The sequence below is a fragment of the Tiliqua scincoides genome, chromosome 4 (assembly GCF_035046505.1).
Source record: "Tiliqua scincoides isolate rTilSci1 chromosome 4, rTilSci1.hap2, whole genome shotgun sequence".
Lineage (NCBI taxonomy): Eukaryota > Metazoa > Chordata > Lepidosauria > Squamata > Scincidae > Tiliqua > Tiliqua scincoides.
Genome location: NC_089824.1, coordinates 92,038,235 through 92,057,053, shown reverse-complemented (window position 1 = coordinate 92,057,053; position 18,819 = coordinate 92,038,235). Strand labels below are relative to the sequence as shown.

Genomic DNA, 18,819 nt, shown 5'->3' with positions numbered 1-18,819 from the left:
TTCAGTCATTTGAAATTTTGATTTTTGCCCCAACATGCATCACTTTACACTTACACAATCCAAAGCACCCTTTCAGCTGGCGAAAGTCCCTTGTGCTGGCTGAAGAGTGTTGCGACAGTGCTGGAAAGCACTTCTGTGCCACTCTTCGGGGAGATAGGCTCACGGACATGTGCCGGCCTCTCCATGCCAACATAGGCCCTGGGGACTGGTAAGTTTGTGCTTGGCTGACATAGGACTCTGGGGGGGGGGCATGGGGAGGGTGGGAAGGAAGCGGGAGGGAGGCATTTTGGGGTGGGGGAGAGGGCAGGTGGCAGGCATTCTCGGGGGGCGACGGGTGAGAATCAGGCGGCAGGGCCAGGATCCAGCACTTATGCTGGATCTTAGCCCCATTCGCAGGTGACCTGGGGCATTCCCGGGCTGCTCGGATTTGTGCCACCGATTTAGATCTGAGTAGCCCCATTGGGGCTCCTGTGGCTCTCAGACAGCCCGAAACTTGCACTGGATACAGTGCAGTCCCACCGGCCTGCCTATTCCAGCACGAGTTAAGATTGTGCTGTCCCTTCCACTGAGGCACATTTTGCTGCACCTTCCCCCATTTTAGGGAAATCCTTCTGGAGCTCTTCACAGTCCATTCTAAATATCACCATCCAGAAAAGTTTAGTGCAATCCGCAAACTTAGCTGCCTCACTTCTTATCCCCAACTCCAGGTCATTTATGAACACTTTTCAACTCATCACTTTAAATCAACATTAAACAGAATCTGACATTTTAAAGGAGATTATGTACAATACAAGGTACTTGCTAGCAGTGCATTGTTTCTGGGGCTGCTGGTTCTGGCAGACTTCCCTGGTTCAGAATTTCTTGGCAGCCATGGGTCTGTCTCATGTAACATCAGTACACACACACACACATACACACACACATTTAGCATGACACATTCTGGACTTGATTTTTGCTGCTGGAGAGATAGATGGTGATCTGATAGTGAAGGAGATTAATATCTCCTACTTCGAAGGGTTTAGTCTCCTAACTCCTGCAAGTTTGGGGTCTGAGACTCCTTTCCCATCTTAGAGTCAGGATGGCTCTTAAATTTTTCTCAAAACTCCTGGCACTGAAATGGTTGAGAGACAGCTAGAGCAAGAGCAGAGGAAAACCCATTTGGCCTATGTGAATTTCACTTTGGGGCTAACTAGTGAAAATAATCTGTGTACAATAGGCAGGAAATCCTGAAAGCATGAAATACTTTCATGGCCAAACTGAGGATATTACAAGCTCGGAGAGCCTAACATGCCAAAAAGGACAAAGAACACCAGATTAGGCTAGAAGGAATAAAGTGCAGAGAAAGTAAGTACATTTCTCTCTTATTTAATGTCTGGGGCTCCTGAATGAAGCAGTGACTGTTGCTTTGAGTCATCCCTGACTCATCCCTGGAGGTACTTATTGCAACATATTCGCCTGAGGGATACTTGCAGACTTCATAGTTTGCAACAAAGCATCAGTCTGCTTTACAGTCTGCCTTGGTACCTCACAGTAAATGCTATCAAAAACTTTCTGTGGAAATAGGAATAATGCTGCCATTCCCAACACACAGGCATATCTGTCTGCTATCTGTGTATGCCCTTCATGTAAAAGGTTCCATCATCTGTACAGGAAACAGACCATACTCCCGTGTAGTCAAGAGATGAAAGATGAGAGACTAAAGTTCTTTCTGCAGTAGCTATGACAAAGAGCCCTTTAAACATTATTATTGCATAAGATAAGGAGGGCAGGAGGTCTGGTCTAGAGGGTTGAGGGCAGGAGGTCTGGTCTAGAGGGTGGAGCCTCCATTTGCCTGAAGATAACATCCGCAGGTCGCCGAGTTATTCCATCTGCTCTGAGCGTGGGAGGATGGAGGCTAGGATGGAGGCCAGATCAGAACGAAACATCTGAATTGTTGTAGCTCTTGAAAGATAGAGCCTTCTTTCAATTGTAAAAATCCCTCCGGGGATTTAAATTAGCCTGCCTATGTAAACCGCCTTGAATAAAGTCTGAGGAGAAATCTGAGGACCTAGAAAGGCGGTATATAAATACCTGTATTATTATTATTATTATTATTATTATTATTATGAGACACCACTGTGTGAGCAACTCCCAATCAGAGAGAGAGAGAGAGAGAGAGAGAGAGAGAGAGATGCTTCATGGCATCCATCCCTGTGTTTGCTCTGGTCCGGCATTGTCACCCTCACTCTCGCCCTCTCTCTCCTCAGCTCATCCTCCATTTTATGAGCTTTCATTGGCTTTTGACAAACTGCAGTGGCTTCAGCTAATCAGACTTGCCCAGCATTGGCATAATCAATAAGCCACTTCCAAAGAATTGCTGAGTGAGCATCATGCAGGCTGGACCTGCCAAAGTCATTGTGGCTTGGGGAACACTAGAGGCCTGTTACTTTACCGGAGCAGAGGGAGGCACTTAGGAAACACAGAATTATGGAAATCAGTGCTTTTTCCCCAGAGTTCTACAAAATCATTATAATTCAATTCCTAATACATTTTTAACAGAATACTTCAATTTAATTAAAGTCTCCACAGATTTTTAAATGAAATATTAAGCTAATTTGTGGTTCCATGTTTTTAAAACATGAGACATGAAAACAAAAGGGCAGTGGGAGACTGCAAATGTACTAGAGATGAGGAAATTTATCTGGAATGAACATTCTCCAAACAAAGGAACCCATTAGAGCAGAGGTTCTCAAACTTTGAGGGAGCTTTACTCCCTCAGTGTTCTTGTGAGGGAGGGGCTAGGGTGGCCCCAGGACAGGGGAGTGCTTTGCACTCATGTTATGTAGGCAGGGCTGCAGCAGTCTGCAGGAGGTGCAGGGAGCCCTGCGCAGCCCTGCACAGCACTCCCCGAGGCTTGGAACGTTCACTAAAAGTGGGCGCAAAGCACCTCCTGCAAAACGAAAGTGCTTTGCACCTGCTTTTAGCGAATGTTCCAAGCCTTGGGGGGCACTGTGCAGGCTGCGTAGGGCTCCCCGCACTTCCTGCAGCCTGCTGCAGCCCTGCCTTCTTGAAGTAAGTGCAAAGCACCCCCCTTGCCCCCCTTAGCAACATGATCCTGGGGATCATGTCGCAGCCTCCCGCCCCTTAAAAGGATGGGGAAGCATTACACAAACTGGTGGGTCGCGAACCACCAGTTTGAGAACTACTGCATTAGAGAAAAATTCACACTGTTGTAATGGCAAAGCAGAAGTAGCTGTTTCCCAAGGGTTTCTTCAGGCATGATATCCTAGGAAAAGATTAAAACTTTCCACCTGCCTCAAAAATATTACTTTGTTGGTTGCTGAGGGATACAAAGATCCCTGTTGAAACGTTTCACAAGTTTTATGGAACTTTTGCTTTCTCATTTCTACTGTCTTGGATGTCTCAGGGCCCAATCCAATCCTTTGCCTCCCCTGCTGATACAGCCACACCGCTGGAGTAGGTGCTGCATCCTGTGGGGTAGGCAGACCCAGGAGTAAGCCTGAGCTACTGGAATGGATCTTGTCAAATCTGTATCAGCAATTTCGCTGGTACAAGTCAATTTGGACCTCAGAAGGTGGGTTGAGACCTGGAAGGAGATAGCATATTGATAGTGCTGCTGTCTCTGATACCGCCAATACTTTCCCTTCCAGGTCTCGTTCCGACCCCCATTCTGCCTGTCTCCTCTCCCTCCCTGCTCTACCACTCCCGACATTCCTTACACCCCCCCACACTTACAGGTGGGGGTTGGGACTTACAGGTGTCGAGGGATATGGAAGATCCCCTTGCAGGCCATCACTCACTGCTTGTTGTGGTGGTCCAGCTGCTCGTGACAGCGCATCACATTTGCCTTAGTGCCTTATTCCACCAGAACACAAGTTCCAGCAGCTTAGGGCACTTTAAGATTAGGCAACCCCCCACCCCCACCCCAAGCAGAAACCTCCAGATTTACTTTAAAATGTTGTTTTGGCCAAATTTTGGGATAACCCAAGTTTATTAGGGATTACTTGCTGTTATATGGTAGGGGAGAAATGAAAAGTGAAAGAGAAACCAAAGGACAGGCTACAAATACTAAAAGAACTAGAATAATTTAGAACTATAAATTTAAGGCTGTTTTGAAACAGATTTTCTGGTGAGTTTCTTGCAATGAAGAGAATACTTTGACAGAAGACACTTGCTCATGCAGGGGAAAAAAAATTCCTCCACTATCGTTCTGCTGAAGAACTAAATATTTATAGAGAACTAAAACTATAATTTGCAGAGCCACCAGTAAATGATGTCTGAAGTGAAGTTGAATGCTCTGTTAGAAACTGTAATGAAAAAAATAGCTTGACCAAAAAGATGAGCTTTGATTCTTTAATGTGACCTCTTTTTGGAAGCACAAAGTAGAAATCAATCACGTATAATAACACATTTTATATTACTTAGCAGAGACTATCAGCAAACGGCTTGGAAAGTAACTGAACATTTGGTTTCCAGGATGCATTCTCTTTCATTACATGTTTGCTTTATGATAACAGAACTGTGTTTTCCAAACCACTGACAGCAGAGATATATTTTTCTTCTGAATTAAAACTGGGTTATACTTTGACTATTACATCCCTAAAAGTTTACTTATACAACCCAATAGCATGCTTTTGTTGTGGGGGGGGGGAGTTACTCCTATATAAGTGTTCACAGAACTGCAGAATGTATAAGGCTGCAATCCTATACACACTTTCCGGGCAGTAAACCTTATGGAACAGTATGGGACTTACTTCTGAGTAGACAGGCATAGGATTATGCTATGAAAGTAAGTATGATCCTCCTGCAGAGAAGTTTGGCCACAGAGGAGCCTGTTTTTTTATGCGAGGTTTTATTCATAGATGTGCTTTCTGATTGCAAGAAGGTGGGTTCTGAGAAGAGAAGCAAAGGAAGCCTCCTATGTGAGTGACTGTGGTGTTCCTATAATGGGGGTTATTCTGTGTTCCCTGAAGCAGAAAATTTCCTTTTTACTGCACAAGAGCCAATTTGGAAGCATCTTCAGCATATTCAATCTATACCTATCCTCTTCAGGGATGAGTTCTAAAAAGACCAAAAATGTTTCTAAAGTTTGTAGTGGCAGCCAGATGAGCACAGTAAGAATTGGTTAGTATTGGTATTGTCCCCAGTGCACCTTCAATCCCTGGATTAATTTTGCACTTAAAAAAAAGAAAAAAAGATTACATGCAGCCCTTAAAACCAAAAAGTAGACAATTAACCCGAAAGATCGGGCAAGACTGTTATCCTGGGCAGGAAGATGGGGTCCATTTCCAGTCCATCACACACACATTGCTGGGGGGGGGGGGGAACATGCTGCAGCTTACATAGCTGCACAGTTCCATTTCTGCTCTCAAACAATGGCCTGGCATAATCCCTCACCTTGCCTTTAGCGTGGTGGCGGCGGGGGGGGGAGGAGATTAAATTACCTTTCTTGATTCCTTGGGGCATAAGCAGCATTCCACTTGCAGAGGAAGGGTACAAACTCATGGGTGGTGATATGATTTTGCTATGATTGGTAAAGGACTATAGTATAATTCAATGTATGTGTTTGTACATGTGTAGATAGACTGATGGATGGATGGATGGATACATGATGACCAAAAATAAGATAAGTTAATAAAAGGTAAATAATACCAAGAACAACACATAGTTAGCCAGAAAACATCTTCAGCAATGGAAATGTGCACATTCAATATGATGCTCTTTCATACTATGCATATATATAACCTACACAATCATTTCATGAAAACATGTATATATTTGCTACATGTAATTTTAAACCAGTAAATTTCCCCATCAGAAATATCATTCTTTCTACAACTGCACATAAAAACTACTGAAATTCACTGAGTTGCAAGAAGGACCTACAAGACCCATACCAGAAAGAAGAAAAATAAATATGCATGGACCCTTCCTTCTGGGTGCTGTGGAATATCCCTAGCAATAAAAGGTAGCCCACAGCTACTAATCTGAATCTGTGCCCATGTGTGAGATTTGCTTCTCTATGTCAATTCCTGACAAGTGTACATTGGTTCATCTTGCCCTATACTGTCCACTCTGATTGGTTAGCTTTCAAGGGATACATACAGAATGTCCGTCCCACATATATAGCCTTGATATAGATCTTTTTAATAGGACGTCCTGCGGACTGAACCTTTGACATTTTGCCTGCCAAACATGTGGTCTACCTGCAGAGCTATTGGCCCTCTCAATTTTTTAAAGTAACACAGCCCAGATTCCTACAAATCAGGAATTGAAACCAGAAACTACAGTGGGTCATTCTGCCTGAAAGCAACCATGTATAGCTCTTGGAGGAATATTTTTTCCTATCCAAACGGAGTAATATACTGCACAGCAGATGCTTCAGAATTCATAGAACTACAGTATAAACAAGAATGACCTTTGGAATTACATTACCTAAAAAAACGCACACCTTGGACTTTTTTTTATGAATAATTGGTATTCATTCATCTTATTTGTTAATAGTACGTCAATACTTAAATGGTTTCCTGAGAGACATGTGTCATTCTGGACAGATACACATACAGCACAGCATCCTTTAGAGCAGTGATTGTCAACCTTTTCCATCTCACGGCACACTGACAAGGCACTAAAATGGTCAAGGCACACCACCAGGTTTTTGACAATTGACAAGGCACACCATGCTGCCAGTGGGGGCTCACATCTCCCATTGGCCCTATTAATAAATGACTTTCCCCCAAATTCCTGTGGCACACCTGTGGACCACTCGTGGCACACCAGTGTGCCACGGCACAATGGTTGAAAATAGCTGCTCTGGAGAAAAGTAAGCCTCGCTTGACTCACGGCAGAATGATTCACACATAAAGCAAGTCATTTACTTTCCTCATTGGAAAAAGTCTTAGCCCATGGCAGAGCCAATCTGAATTCCATCAAACCTCCAATCAAACTTGTATGTATGGGCTTGGGAGACTCCATTAGGCCAGTCTGACAAAGGTTGCTTCTTAGTCAGACCTGTGCAACCCAATGGAGTCCTGGAAGGGACTCCCTCTAAACTATATAAGGCTTTGTGTAGTGTTCATTTATTTCCTTTTCAAAATTATATGAATTTTTTTTTCCCAATGAAGACATAGTTTAAAAAAAAAATACACAGGATAGAAGAAAAAACAAAAGAAGTTTTTAACTATACTTGTACCACAAATGCAATATTGCAGTTCATAGATAAAGTTATAAAAATGAACTTCAGTTAGTATAGATGGCATCACTTGAGCCTTGCAGCTATAAAGATCGAAAGAATAAATAACTATGGTTGTACAGTAGCACCTCTGATTATGAACATTAAGGGAAATCTCTGAACATTAAGGGATTCCCCTTTATATGCAGAAAGAATGCAGAAACAAAAAGGAGGCTATATCATGAGAATTAAGACACACTTTTAGAGATAATTAAATAATAATGAAATGTGTTGTTTACATAAACAGAAGATCAACTTTCACATGATAAAGACATGGCATAAAACTCAAGTTTCCCCAGAGCAGGTTGGATTCCAAAATACAATTCATGGTATAGGAAAGGAAAGGTTTCATTGAAGCACCAAAAATCTACAAGAGTAGAGTGTATAAGCTTGGACACACGCACACACTCTACTGTATTCCATTTCATATAGTTCATTATGAATTTGCTATCCCTATCAGTTTATGTCATCTCTCTTAGTCGACAAAACAGTAATTTGAGTGGAGAATGCAGAATAATCTTATTAAAATACATTGTTCACAACAGTAATGAGCATATAGAAAAAACACCTTCCACATAGCTGTGTAGTCTGTCAAGCACAGGGAAGAAAATGTCAGACATACCTGTTTTAGGGTCAACAGAGAAATATGGCTGTCCCTGAAGAATACTGTATACCACCCGGGCACTATTTCCATAGGTGGGGTCATCTGCATCTGTAGCTGTCACCTGAAGGACTGAGGTGCCTGTAATAGCCAAGAAAACAAACTTTACTTGTCAGATGTCAAAGTGATGCTATGTATGCAAAATCTGCTTTTAGTAGAGCACTCCCTATCATTGTTTCTCAACGCAGTTTGATCCCATTCAAGCACATCTTGTGTGATCACTGGCTTTCTATTTAAAAATGTACATGTGCCAGAGTCCCAACCTTATGACTGGCTGTGGGTGACTGTTGTTGTGACGTAGTCACACTATACGTATGCCCTGTGGGACACGTCAGGACATGTCCTGAAATTTGGTTTTTATGGTTTTTATGGTTGCAATTTTCTATCAGCACAAGAAGGCTAGCAGTCAGCATGGATAGGATTGTGCTTGATGAACAATACACACATTAACCCTAAAAAGGCACAATGGGTTCCATAGGAAAAAACCTCTAGAAAAACCAGCATCCATGAATCCAAAAGCAACTTTCTTGGCAAAATGATTAACTCAAAATATTTAGTGCATTGTTCTTTACTGCAGCTAAAAAGAGCAGAACGTCAGAACTATAGTGCTATTCAGACATTAAATTGTACCCAGGTACAGAATGTCTGTACATTCATTTGGTTCATTGTGGTTCATTTTAACAGACCAGCAATGAAAAGAACATGTGTAACTGTATTCAGGTACAAGTTAGCTAGGATGTTACAGAGTAAACAGGTTGTGCCCAGGTACAGTTTAGTGTGTGAACATGTTGGGCTTGCATGTGTCCAGTACTTAAAAAGCAAAGAACAAAGAACATAAAATATTTTTCTTTCCTTTGAACAGCAGGATTCAACAGCATATCTCAATGTCCTATTTAGAATACAGGTTGAGTATCGTTATTCATGATGACTCCATTCCTAGAACTCATGTGGATGGCAAAAATCACATTAAAGCAATTCCATAATCACTGCCATTTAGCATTCTTTCACATGCTCAGGGGGAAGGAAGGGGTTGCTTGCCTTGGAGTGAAGCTGTTCTAAGTGCCTGGAGAGAGAATGATTGATGGATTGTCAGCCAACTGCCCTCTTTAGCGCTGAGGCTATTGTTAAAGGACTTTTTTTCCTTTAATTTAAAGGGTCCTTCTCATCGCGTTGAGATAAAACCGTAGGTGAAAAATTTGTGGATAATTAGGTTATACCTGTACTGTTGTGGGCGGCTGTTTTGGGGAATGTAATTTTAAAGCCTGGAAGTCGTGTGCAAGGCTGGACTAAACACAGAGGCAAAGAAAAGATCTTACAACATTTGGGGGGGGGGCTCTGCTGTGTAAAGGTCTTGGCACAAGAGCCATTGGCTACACTTCTGAAAGATTTGGGCAGAGGCAGGAACAGCCAATTGCCTGGATGATAGCATTCACATTCCTGGGGACACCAATAGAGAGACTTGTGAGTTCTACTGGCCAAGAGCATCAATGCAGTCATAAAAGGGAGGAAATAAACAAGCGGCAGGAATTTAAAATGATAACAAGAAAATACAGTACAAATACAAACCAGTCCTCTGTTTGGTCCATTACAACCAAAAACTCCTGGTCATTATGCCAACAGTGATTATTGCAGAAACACACATATAATTTTTTAAAAGATGCACCCAGCAAGTTGACACATCTGTGAAAATGAGGAATCGTGGACAGCTTACTGATAAAATCAACACTGTCTGTTGTGATTTGCTGATTCAGCACTTGTCCCTTGCTGGATTAAGGTGATACTTCAGACTGGGAAGATATTAATGCCCCCTACTAAGCATACTTATCACTTGGTGGCAGTGTAGGACTGCATGGACTGACTCCCAAATGAGCCAGTTCTTCCATTCGTGAAAAAGGAAAGGGCCACATAGTAGCAGACCATCCATTCACAGGCATCGTGCGGGGGGCGGCTTCATGGACCTTTGCTCCAAGGCGCCTTGAGGAGAGGTCTGCCACTTGGGCCACATGTCGTCATTAAGCTGTGTATGATCAGGGAAGTGCTCTGGGGTGCAGAACCCACGCACCTCCAGGACCGCGCAGGAAACCTTAATGAGGCTCCCGACACAGTCGGAAACTGTGCTTCTGGTTTGCTGGAAGCACAGTTTAAAATCATGGGGAATCCTCAGACAGCTTCTCCAGTGGGTCCTGGAGCCATGTGAGGCTCCATTTCACTCCAGGTGACTGGGGGGTGTGTGGCTTTGTGTGCGGGGCGGCTTTGTCAACCTTTGTCCCAGGGCGCCACTTGGGCCACATGTGATCCTTATGCTATGTACGAATTGGGCAATCCATTAAGATTTTCTTTGAGGCCTTTTCTGCGGTGGCACTCTACCTCCCCAAAGACATTCACCTAGTCTACCCTACTTCATGCTGTTTCAGGAAAAAGTGTAAAACTATTTCATTTGACCAGGTTTTGTGAACGATTATACTGATATTTGTGTTTTCCGCTTTTCACTTTTCACTATTACACTATATTCTGTCTTTTACTGATTTCGCATAGGTTTTAATTAGTGACTGAATTATATTTTAATGATGTCTTTATGTTTTTCTTTAGAAGCTGCCTTGAAATCATATTCAATGAAAAAGGCAGGATAGAGGTGTTTAATTAAAAAATAATATTCCTGCTACAGTGAGTCATGTAATTTAGAATCACAGGAGCAAGTCTAAGTCTTACTCTCCACCATGACATAATCAGGAGCCTCATCTCTTTCTTTCAGGCTTCTATCACCACTATGGGGATGATGATAATAATAGCTTATCTTAGAGGAAAGGGGGTTATTATAAGAATTACTTATAATAATGTAATATAAAGAATTTTGAATGCTCAAGAGATACAATATGAATGCAAAGTGTCCAGCCAATGCCAACAATTTTAAGTTCACATGCAAGGTGTATCATCAAGCTTAATAATGGGGCTACCAAAGGTTTTTTTGTTTGTTTGTCAAGATTTTCCAGGATGCATGACACATGCTTTGTTCTTTCCACACATTGTACATACATTGTAATTTGAGATTTAAAATCTTTTAAAATCAGTAGGCGTCATAGAGAGAAAGATGGTAAGAAAAGAGAGGAGGGAAGGGATCAGTTCTCCCTTTTTACTGCACCTCTGCCTCTGCTTCCCTATACAGATACGTTTGGGTGAAGGGGGGGGATTTCAAGCATTGGATTGAGCAGAGATCAGAGAACACCCATGAGTCAAATTGGTTCCTTTGAAGGGAAGGTGTAGTTTAACTTATTTTCCCAAGCCAATTTGACAGAGTGTGTGTGGAAGCAGAAGGAGTTTGCCCATCTCTACCTGTCATTTTCCTTGCTTTTCTACAGCAGTGGTTTCCAACCTGGGGTGCATGTACCCCCAGAGGTACTTGCCATTTACATTGGTATATTTACGGGTACCTGAAAAAGAATAATGGCAGAAAAAGGCAGGTTGCAGGTTGTAGGCCTGGCAAGGCAGGAAGGAAGGCAGCTAAGTGGCTGCAAAACCCCCAGAAACTACTAGTTTCTGGTCAATTTGTGTATTATCAGATAAGGATCAGTAGCTGTAAACAAATTTGAAAGAACAGCAACTATATTAATTACAAACATGCTGCTAATATGAGGAATACAGTTTACGGAAAAGGGCTGCCAAGGGGCACACAAGTGGAAAAAAAGTTGGCAACCACTGTTCTAGAGTATATTACTGCTTATTAGACTACGTAGCACTGCTTATACCCTCAAAGCAATACCTTTCTGGCTGGTACGGAAGTGTGCAACTGGCCCTGGCTTTCTTATGCGTCAAATGTAGAGCTGAGCCATAAACGTTCCAAATGTCATAAATGGGAAAGCCAACGCAGTCACATTAGTGCTATAAACCAGATAACTAACTGATCAGTCCTGTGGGATCTATGTGCTGGCAGAACACATGTTCTTCCAGCACTGGCTACTGAAAAGCAGCCATAAAGCTGGGCCACTGGCTGCCTGCCAGAGCAGGTAAGACAGCAGGGGAGGCTGGAGGGAGGAGTGGGGCAGAGAGGCAGTGGGAAAGGGTGGATCTTGTGGCAATGGTGCATGCTGGACCCTATCCCCTCTGGCAGAAGCCTCCAAGCCTCTTTCTCTCCTTGTACTTGTGCTAGCGAAATCATTGGCAGAGATCCGAGAACACCCATTGTTTTCCTCCCATTGTTTTCCTCCTGCTCTGCCCCCCCCCCCACTCAATACAGAATGCACCTTTTCGGTAAGGTGGCACCAATGGGGAGGAGAGAAAGGACAGGACTGGGTTCTAACTTCGCTTTAAAACAAAAGTTTGGTTTAATGTCTCTACTGGTGGGCCCATATGTGGGTCCTGCCCCCTGTGTATTTTAATGAGCTTTGTTTCACTGAAGAAAGCCAAATGTCTCTCTTTTTCACCTGTGAAGGAGATTCCCACCTGTCTCCTTTGCAGTTAAGCTCAGACCGGGCAACTTCCTGCTAGAACCTCTGGAATTTCAGAGAATATTTGCAGTCATCTACTAAGCAAGAGGAATTTCCTCCAAAATTTCTCAGAAGGGTTTCACACACCTCTAATTTTCTGAAACCTTGTGATACATCTTTTTAAAGTGCTTTTCTCCCCTTATGCTCAGAGAGGTAAATTATTCAGTGTACCATTAACATGCCAAATTATTCCCTTCTGTGCTTTCAGAAGTGACAGACTGGATATTACTTACTTAATTCCAGAGAAGAGAGGTCAAGGGTTGAAGCATGCGGAGCAGACACACTCTGTGAAAAAAATAATCCTTGACCCTTAAAATGCAGATGCCAGAGAATTGAAATATATTCTGCAAAGGTTCATCCTCTTCTTTATTTACTAAAAAATATATCCCAAGGCTGAGCTGGGGTTTTTAATACAGGTTCTGGAACTGAGCCCAGGCCATGTTAAGCTCTGCCATTAAATTACTTACTCTTTGTAAAGGCACAATCCTATTTTGTCTGTGGAGATTGAAAGGCATGGAAGCTCTGTGTAGGATAGAATGAAGATGCTGTAGACGATGAATGCCAAGGGAGGGAGCTGTAACCCAAACCAGAGGGACTGCTGGATGCCCTGAGCCAAATGCTGGTTTCTTGTAAGTTCCATAAGAAATATAACCTGTGTTCGCAGAAATGCCTAGCCCTCTCTGTACTTCAAAAAGCAAGGTGCTTGGGTGCCCTTGTGAAAGCATCTCCAAGAACTGGCACTCTCATGGTCCTTTAAAGCTTTATATCCTTCTGTCAAAAATAAATAAGTGCTGATTATAATGAGTTTTGAGTCACCTCAAATTTGGGCAACTGGAGTTGGCCTGAAAGTCTACCCAGGTCAGAGTGAGCTCATTGTCTCATGTTCAATAAGAGCTAGAAATATTTGAGGTGCCTCTTTCAACTAATTGGTAATTCTCTTCCTCAAGCCTGGTTCAGAGTCTTACTAGCTTCTGTGTTGTCACTTGTGGGCCACAGAATGATGAAGCAGTTGTGGCAACAGTGGCCCCAGCTTACGCTGGCAGATTGTGTGATCCACTAGCCTAAGACCCAAATAGGATTCAACCATTTCTGTGGTAGTGGTGGAATGACTCTAAGGCAGGGGTGTCCAAAGTTTTTGGCAAGAGGGCCACATCATCTCTCTGACACTGTGTCAGGGATCTGGGAAAAAAGAATCAATTTACATTTAAAATTTGAATAAATTTACATAGGTTTACATAAATGAATATATTAAAGATGAACTTATATGAATGAATGAATGTCTTGCAATAAAAGGCCTTGCACAAAGCAAGGCTGGCCTTTCCTTTGCTTCCACTACTGCATCACAGGCGTGAAACAGCAAGCAGTGGAGGGAGCCCTCGTCCCACAGCTCATGTGAGAGGTCAAACAGCCGCCCTCACACTGAAAGCAGTTGCGTTGGGCTAGTGCAGGCTCCAGCAAGCCTCCAGAGGACCAGAGGCTCATTGGAGACTGGGAGCTACCTGAGGGCCACATTGGGAGTCCTCAAGGGCCGCAAGTGGCCCCAGGGCCGGGGTTTGGGCACCCCTGCTCTAAGGGATCATGCAGGCTCAAGAGGAGGCATATAGATTTGCTAGGGGCCTCCTGAAACCTTGAGCCTGTCTTGAACAAGAACAATGACACTGTGGGTGCAATCCTGGCCCTCACGGGTCAGTAACACTCGTGGGAGGTACAGAGGTCTCTGGTTCATGCTCTGTAGCCCAGTGGACAGCAGGAGTCTGTACTGCAGAGCGCAAAGTTGCTTCCTAAGCATTTTGAATCAGTCTCCCAAGTTTCCATCCCTTCTCTACCTATTGCTTTAGAATTCTATGAATGTGGGAGAGAGCCATACTTTGATATTCGTTCTTTCTGTCTTTCTTTCGGCTTCTTTATCAGTGAAATTTTGCAAAGTTATATGCTGATGAAAAGCTGAAATGGGAAGACTTCAATCTGTGTCTCTGCAGACAAGTCTTTAATGTTTAATGAGGCAGTTTAATAAAAAAAAATGGCAAATGTCTGCTGAGAATGCAAATCTGTATGCATGACTTGCCATCCTTTTGGTGCACTGTTAAAATCTCAAATGGATCAAATGTTGAACAAGAACTCTGAGGAGTAAAAATAAGGCAAAGCTTCATGAAATCTCCAAGCATCTGCCTCCCCACTGAGGGCTTGTTTTCTAAAATGAATTTTCAGAGAGCCTTTTTAATTTTGTTTTTTAAACCAAGTCAACAAGCTTAAACTTTAATTTTATATTTATAAATAGAAAAAGCGTTTCACTGGCAGTGTAATAACTAGCACATGGACTCGGTTTGGTGGGTAATCTGATGGGGGTTCTAAGCTTCCATTCTGGATAAATAAGAACTTTCCGCTGGTTTTAACCACTTAACTGCTGTTGTGTGTGTGCATGCATGTGTAAAATGAGAAGTAAGCATATTATACATGCCTTTGGGTATGCATACTGTAAATAAGTTACATGTCCATGCAACTAACTAATGAAACTGTGGATTATTTCAAACCATAAAAGTTTCTTATTATTTCATAATAGCTATATTTCCATTTTTGAATCCATTATCAATGAATTCAATTAACAGTTTTATTAGGAGGAAAAATATGCTGATTCTATGTACACACACTTCACAATGTTTTTTCCAGCCACAAAAAAAAAAGTTTTACTTCCAAAACTCTAAAAATTTTAGAAGTATCTCAAATTCTATCACAATGCAGGGCTGCCCTCACTTTTTGGAAAACTTAGAGCCCAATCCTAGGCATAGCTACTCAGTAGTAAGTCCCACTATATTATTATTATTATTATTATTAACAGTATTTATATACCGCTTTTCAACTAAAAGTTTACAAAGCGGTTATAGTCAATGGACCTTACACCAGGTAAGTGTGGATCGGTTTTCAGCCAAAATCATTTATGAAAATGAGTAAGGTTGCAATCCTATGCACACTTTTCTAAGAGTAAGCTCCACTGATCTCATTGAGACTTACTGACTTACTTCTGAGTAGACATGCAAAGGACTGCACTATAACAGCGCAATCCTAACTTGTGCTGGGAGGCCAGCCTCAGCCAGAGGCTCATCTTGAGGCAAGCGGAAACATTTCCCCTTACAGAGAGAAACAATGCAGTTCCAATACGGCTACTCGGATCTGTCCCACCCCAGTCGGCGGCGCAAATCTGAGCAGCCCAGAACTGCCTTGGGTTGCCCAAGAATGGGGCTAGGATCCAGTGTAACTGCCAGGTCCTGGACTCGCCTCCTGCTCCCCACCTGCCTGCCCACTCCTGACCCATAACACCACCCGCTCTTCTCCTCCCTGCCCTTCCCACAACTCCTCCAAATCCCCATGCCGGCCAAGCTCGACAGGTGCGAACTCATCCTCCCCAGGGCCCATGTTGACGCAGGGAGACTGGTGCAGGTCCCTTGCGAGGGTTGAAGTGCAGTTGCATCAACGCAAAAGTGCTTTACAGCACTTCTGCGACAACATTGGGCCAGCGAAAGGGTCTTGCACTAGCCCGATTGCACCTTAGGATTGTGCCCTAAGTCACCTAAACTTAGAGGAACCACAAAGCACAGGATGTGTTACAAGGGATCCAGACCACAAGAGGGTATCCTATTCCCTTCTTTCAGCAGTGCTGTCTGTGCAGCTGGCATTACTGGATAAGCACTCCAGAGAATCCTCTTATGAATGGAAGTTTCTAGGGCTACGGAGGGTCTGGAGAGGGAGCTAGCACTGGTGCTACATGCACTGTAACCCAAATGTGTTTTGGGTGGTCTGCCATCCATCTCCACTCTCAGTGTCTAGGTCAGCAACTAGGGTGGGCTTTTGGGGGGGGAGGGGGAGAGAGGGAGAAGAACACTTTAAGAAAAGACTGGGAAACTCTTGTAACACAGAGGCCACTCACAGCACCTTTTGCTTCTTAGCTGACAATCGGGTAGTTGCAGACAACACTCACTCGGCTGTCAGATATTGTCTCCAGTCTCTGCCCCCCAGCAACAGCACTAGCAACAATACTGCACTAGCAAAACAATATAGTTGCATGGGAATTTAAATATTTTTAAATTTACATGGATCAAAACTATATATTTTGGTCATTTATCCTAGGACAGGCTTGAATGCTACATTAGCTGCTGTAACTTAGTGTTCACAACAACATTTTGACAAAAGGAATGTCAGGGGTCTAACCCCCCCCCCCCAAAGGAAAAAAAAATACCTGAAAATTTTCAAGGAAACACATTTCTGAAAAGGAAGTGCCATTTCTCTGGGACTTTTTGCATGATCCAAGCCCTTATTTTCTGAGTCACCAAGATTCTCATGACCTGGTTTTGAGCAGGGACAGCATCAAGTAGCAGCAGGATTTGCAGGACAGGAGCCAGGACACTGATTTATGAAGGAGGTGGTACCTAAGTCAAGTTGCTCATCCTTAGGGTGAACCACTAAGTCACAAAGGGCCTCTGGGGTAGGCCAACACTGCCAAACGTGGAAGGAGCCTCTTCCTCTCTTCAAAGAAAATGAGGTCACATCTGCTGATGGTTCAGACCCAGGTTTCAGGTTCAGGTTACTTGTTCTGACCCTCTCTCCCCAAATACTTCAAAGATGACCCAAATTCCACACCAGAACATTCAGGCACCATTATATGTTATGCAAATTGAGCTGACTGTCATGGTTTTCCCTACTGTGTATACTTTATTCCATATCTGCTATTATATTTGCATAATTTATTCTGGTTACTGCACATTACAAACCTGAATGGACAGCTTAGTCAGCAAGCTCTGGCCTTACATTTTCAAGCATGTTTTCACAATCATCCATACCATCTACAATGCCGATTTTTAAAACATGAACACTCAGGCTGCTGAGTTCGGGGACTCATTTCTGGGTTCCTGCAGTATCACAGTGTTCAAATAGCTTCCTTAACAGGCATAAACCACTGAGTGCTTCACAAAGTCCATCCATATGCTTGGTTGGGCTTGCACAGTGGCCTTGTAAAAGCTTCATTTAAAATTTTGAATGCATGGAGGATAAACAGCAGCTTGTTGGTGCACAACATCCCAGTATGGCTTTCAGCAAAGCCATTGAGCTAGGGGTTTACCACATGCAATGGTGAATATTTAAAACAAGACAACCCCCCTCCCAAGCTGGTAAATGTAATCACTACTGGAAAATGCTTTCAGTGAACTTGGAAATATATACAACTTACATTAAGAAATGACTAAAAAAGAAAACCAGGAGAAAAGAAGCAATTGACTTCACTAGATAATAGAAATAAGAATCAGCCATGGGAAAAATATGTAAATTTGAATGCAATTCATATCCATTGGGATCATTAGGAATTTTCTGCAGATTTTCACTAGTATGAGTAAAATCATATTTGGATTTTATCCCAATTTCAGAAAGTTAAACCATTACAAATTTGGGTTCAGTTCCAGTTCCGTTTCATTAGCTTCATTTTTCTTCCAGTTTCATTGCATCCAGTTCAGTTTCATTTTTTTTTTAAACTATCTGGTTCAAACACTAACTTCAGATACTGACTCATTTTTGAACCAACTGACATTTCATGCAGAATATCAAACTTTTTTGCTTCCAATGTAACTCCAGACAACGCACTATAAGTACTAGACACACTGTAATTACGGCTGATCTGAAATGTCGACCTCCATTCTCAGGCAATGAAAATGGCAGGGGTAAGTTCTGGTGATTTTTCAGGTGTTTACCATGTCTCCCCCCCTCGCCCCCCAAGTCTCTTTGGAATGAGATTACACTATGATGTTGCATCATTTATTGGGCATTCTGGTGGGGGGGGGGGAATGTATGGCACCAGGCAGCCAAGAAAATCTTCACAACACAGCTGCCACAACTGCTGCTGCCCAAAACATATCAGAAAGCAATATTAAAGGAAGGAAAGCCACCTGCCACTATCCAGTGCAGCAATCCCCAAAGCTTTTTTTTTTCCAGTTTTGACAGAACCTTGTCAAAATTGTCCAAGGTTTATTCTACCAGATTCCCCTACCCCACCCCAAATACGAGTCTGAAAAATCTTCAATTAGATTTTCATCTAATCACTATTTATTTATTTACTTATTTGGGAAAAGAAAATTATAACCCATCTTTCCTATGCTGAAGAAAATGCCCAATGCGGCTTACAAAGCTCTATAATAAATGAATAATGTATCACAAAAGTAATTTTAAAAAATTCAAAACAAAGCATTAAAACATTAATTTTAACATGAATCACTAACACATAAAAACAAAGCAAAAAAACCAACACACATTGTTGAACCATTGGGGGACGCACACAAAATAATCAACAGAAGCAGTCAAAGCCACAGCACTATTACGGAGGTACAAAGGACAAACATCTACCCATCATCCGAACCACTAGTAATAAACCTGTAAGAAAACACAAAAGATTTACCAATATATAATAA

The 18,819-nt window shown here is 42.6% G+C and overlaps 1 protein-coding gene across 3 annotated transcripts in view; it reads right to left on the bottom strand.

Moving 5' to 3' along the window:
* Nucleotides 1-18,819, bottom strand: part of CDH18 (cadherin 18) — a 181,570-nt gene that overhangs the window by 100,459 nt on the left and 62,292 nt on the right. For all 3 annotated transcript variants that reach the window (XM_066625975.1, XM_066625976.1, XM_066625977.1), the window contains exon 3: nt 7,854-7,973. In XM_066625975.1, the coding sequence (XP_066482072.1) occupies nt 7,854-7,973 (120 nt within the window). The remainder of the gene's footprint in view (nt 1-7,853; nt 7,974-18,819) is intronic.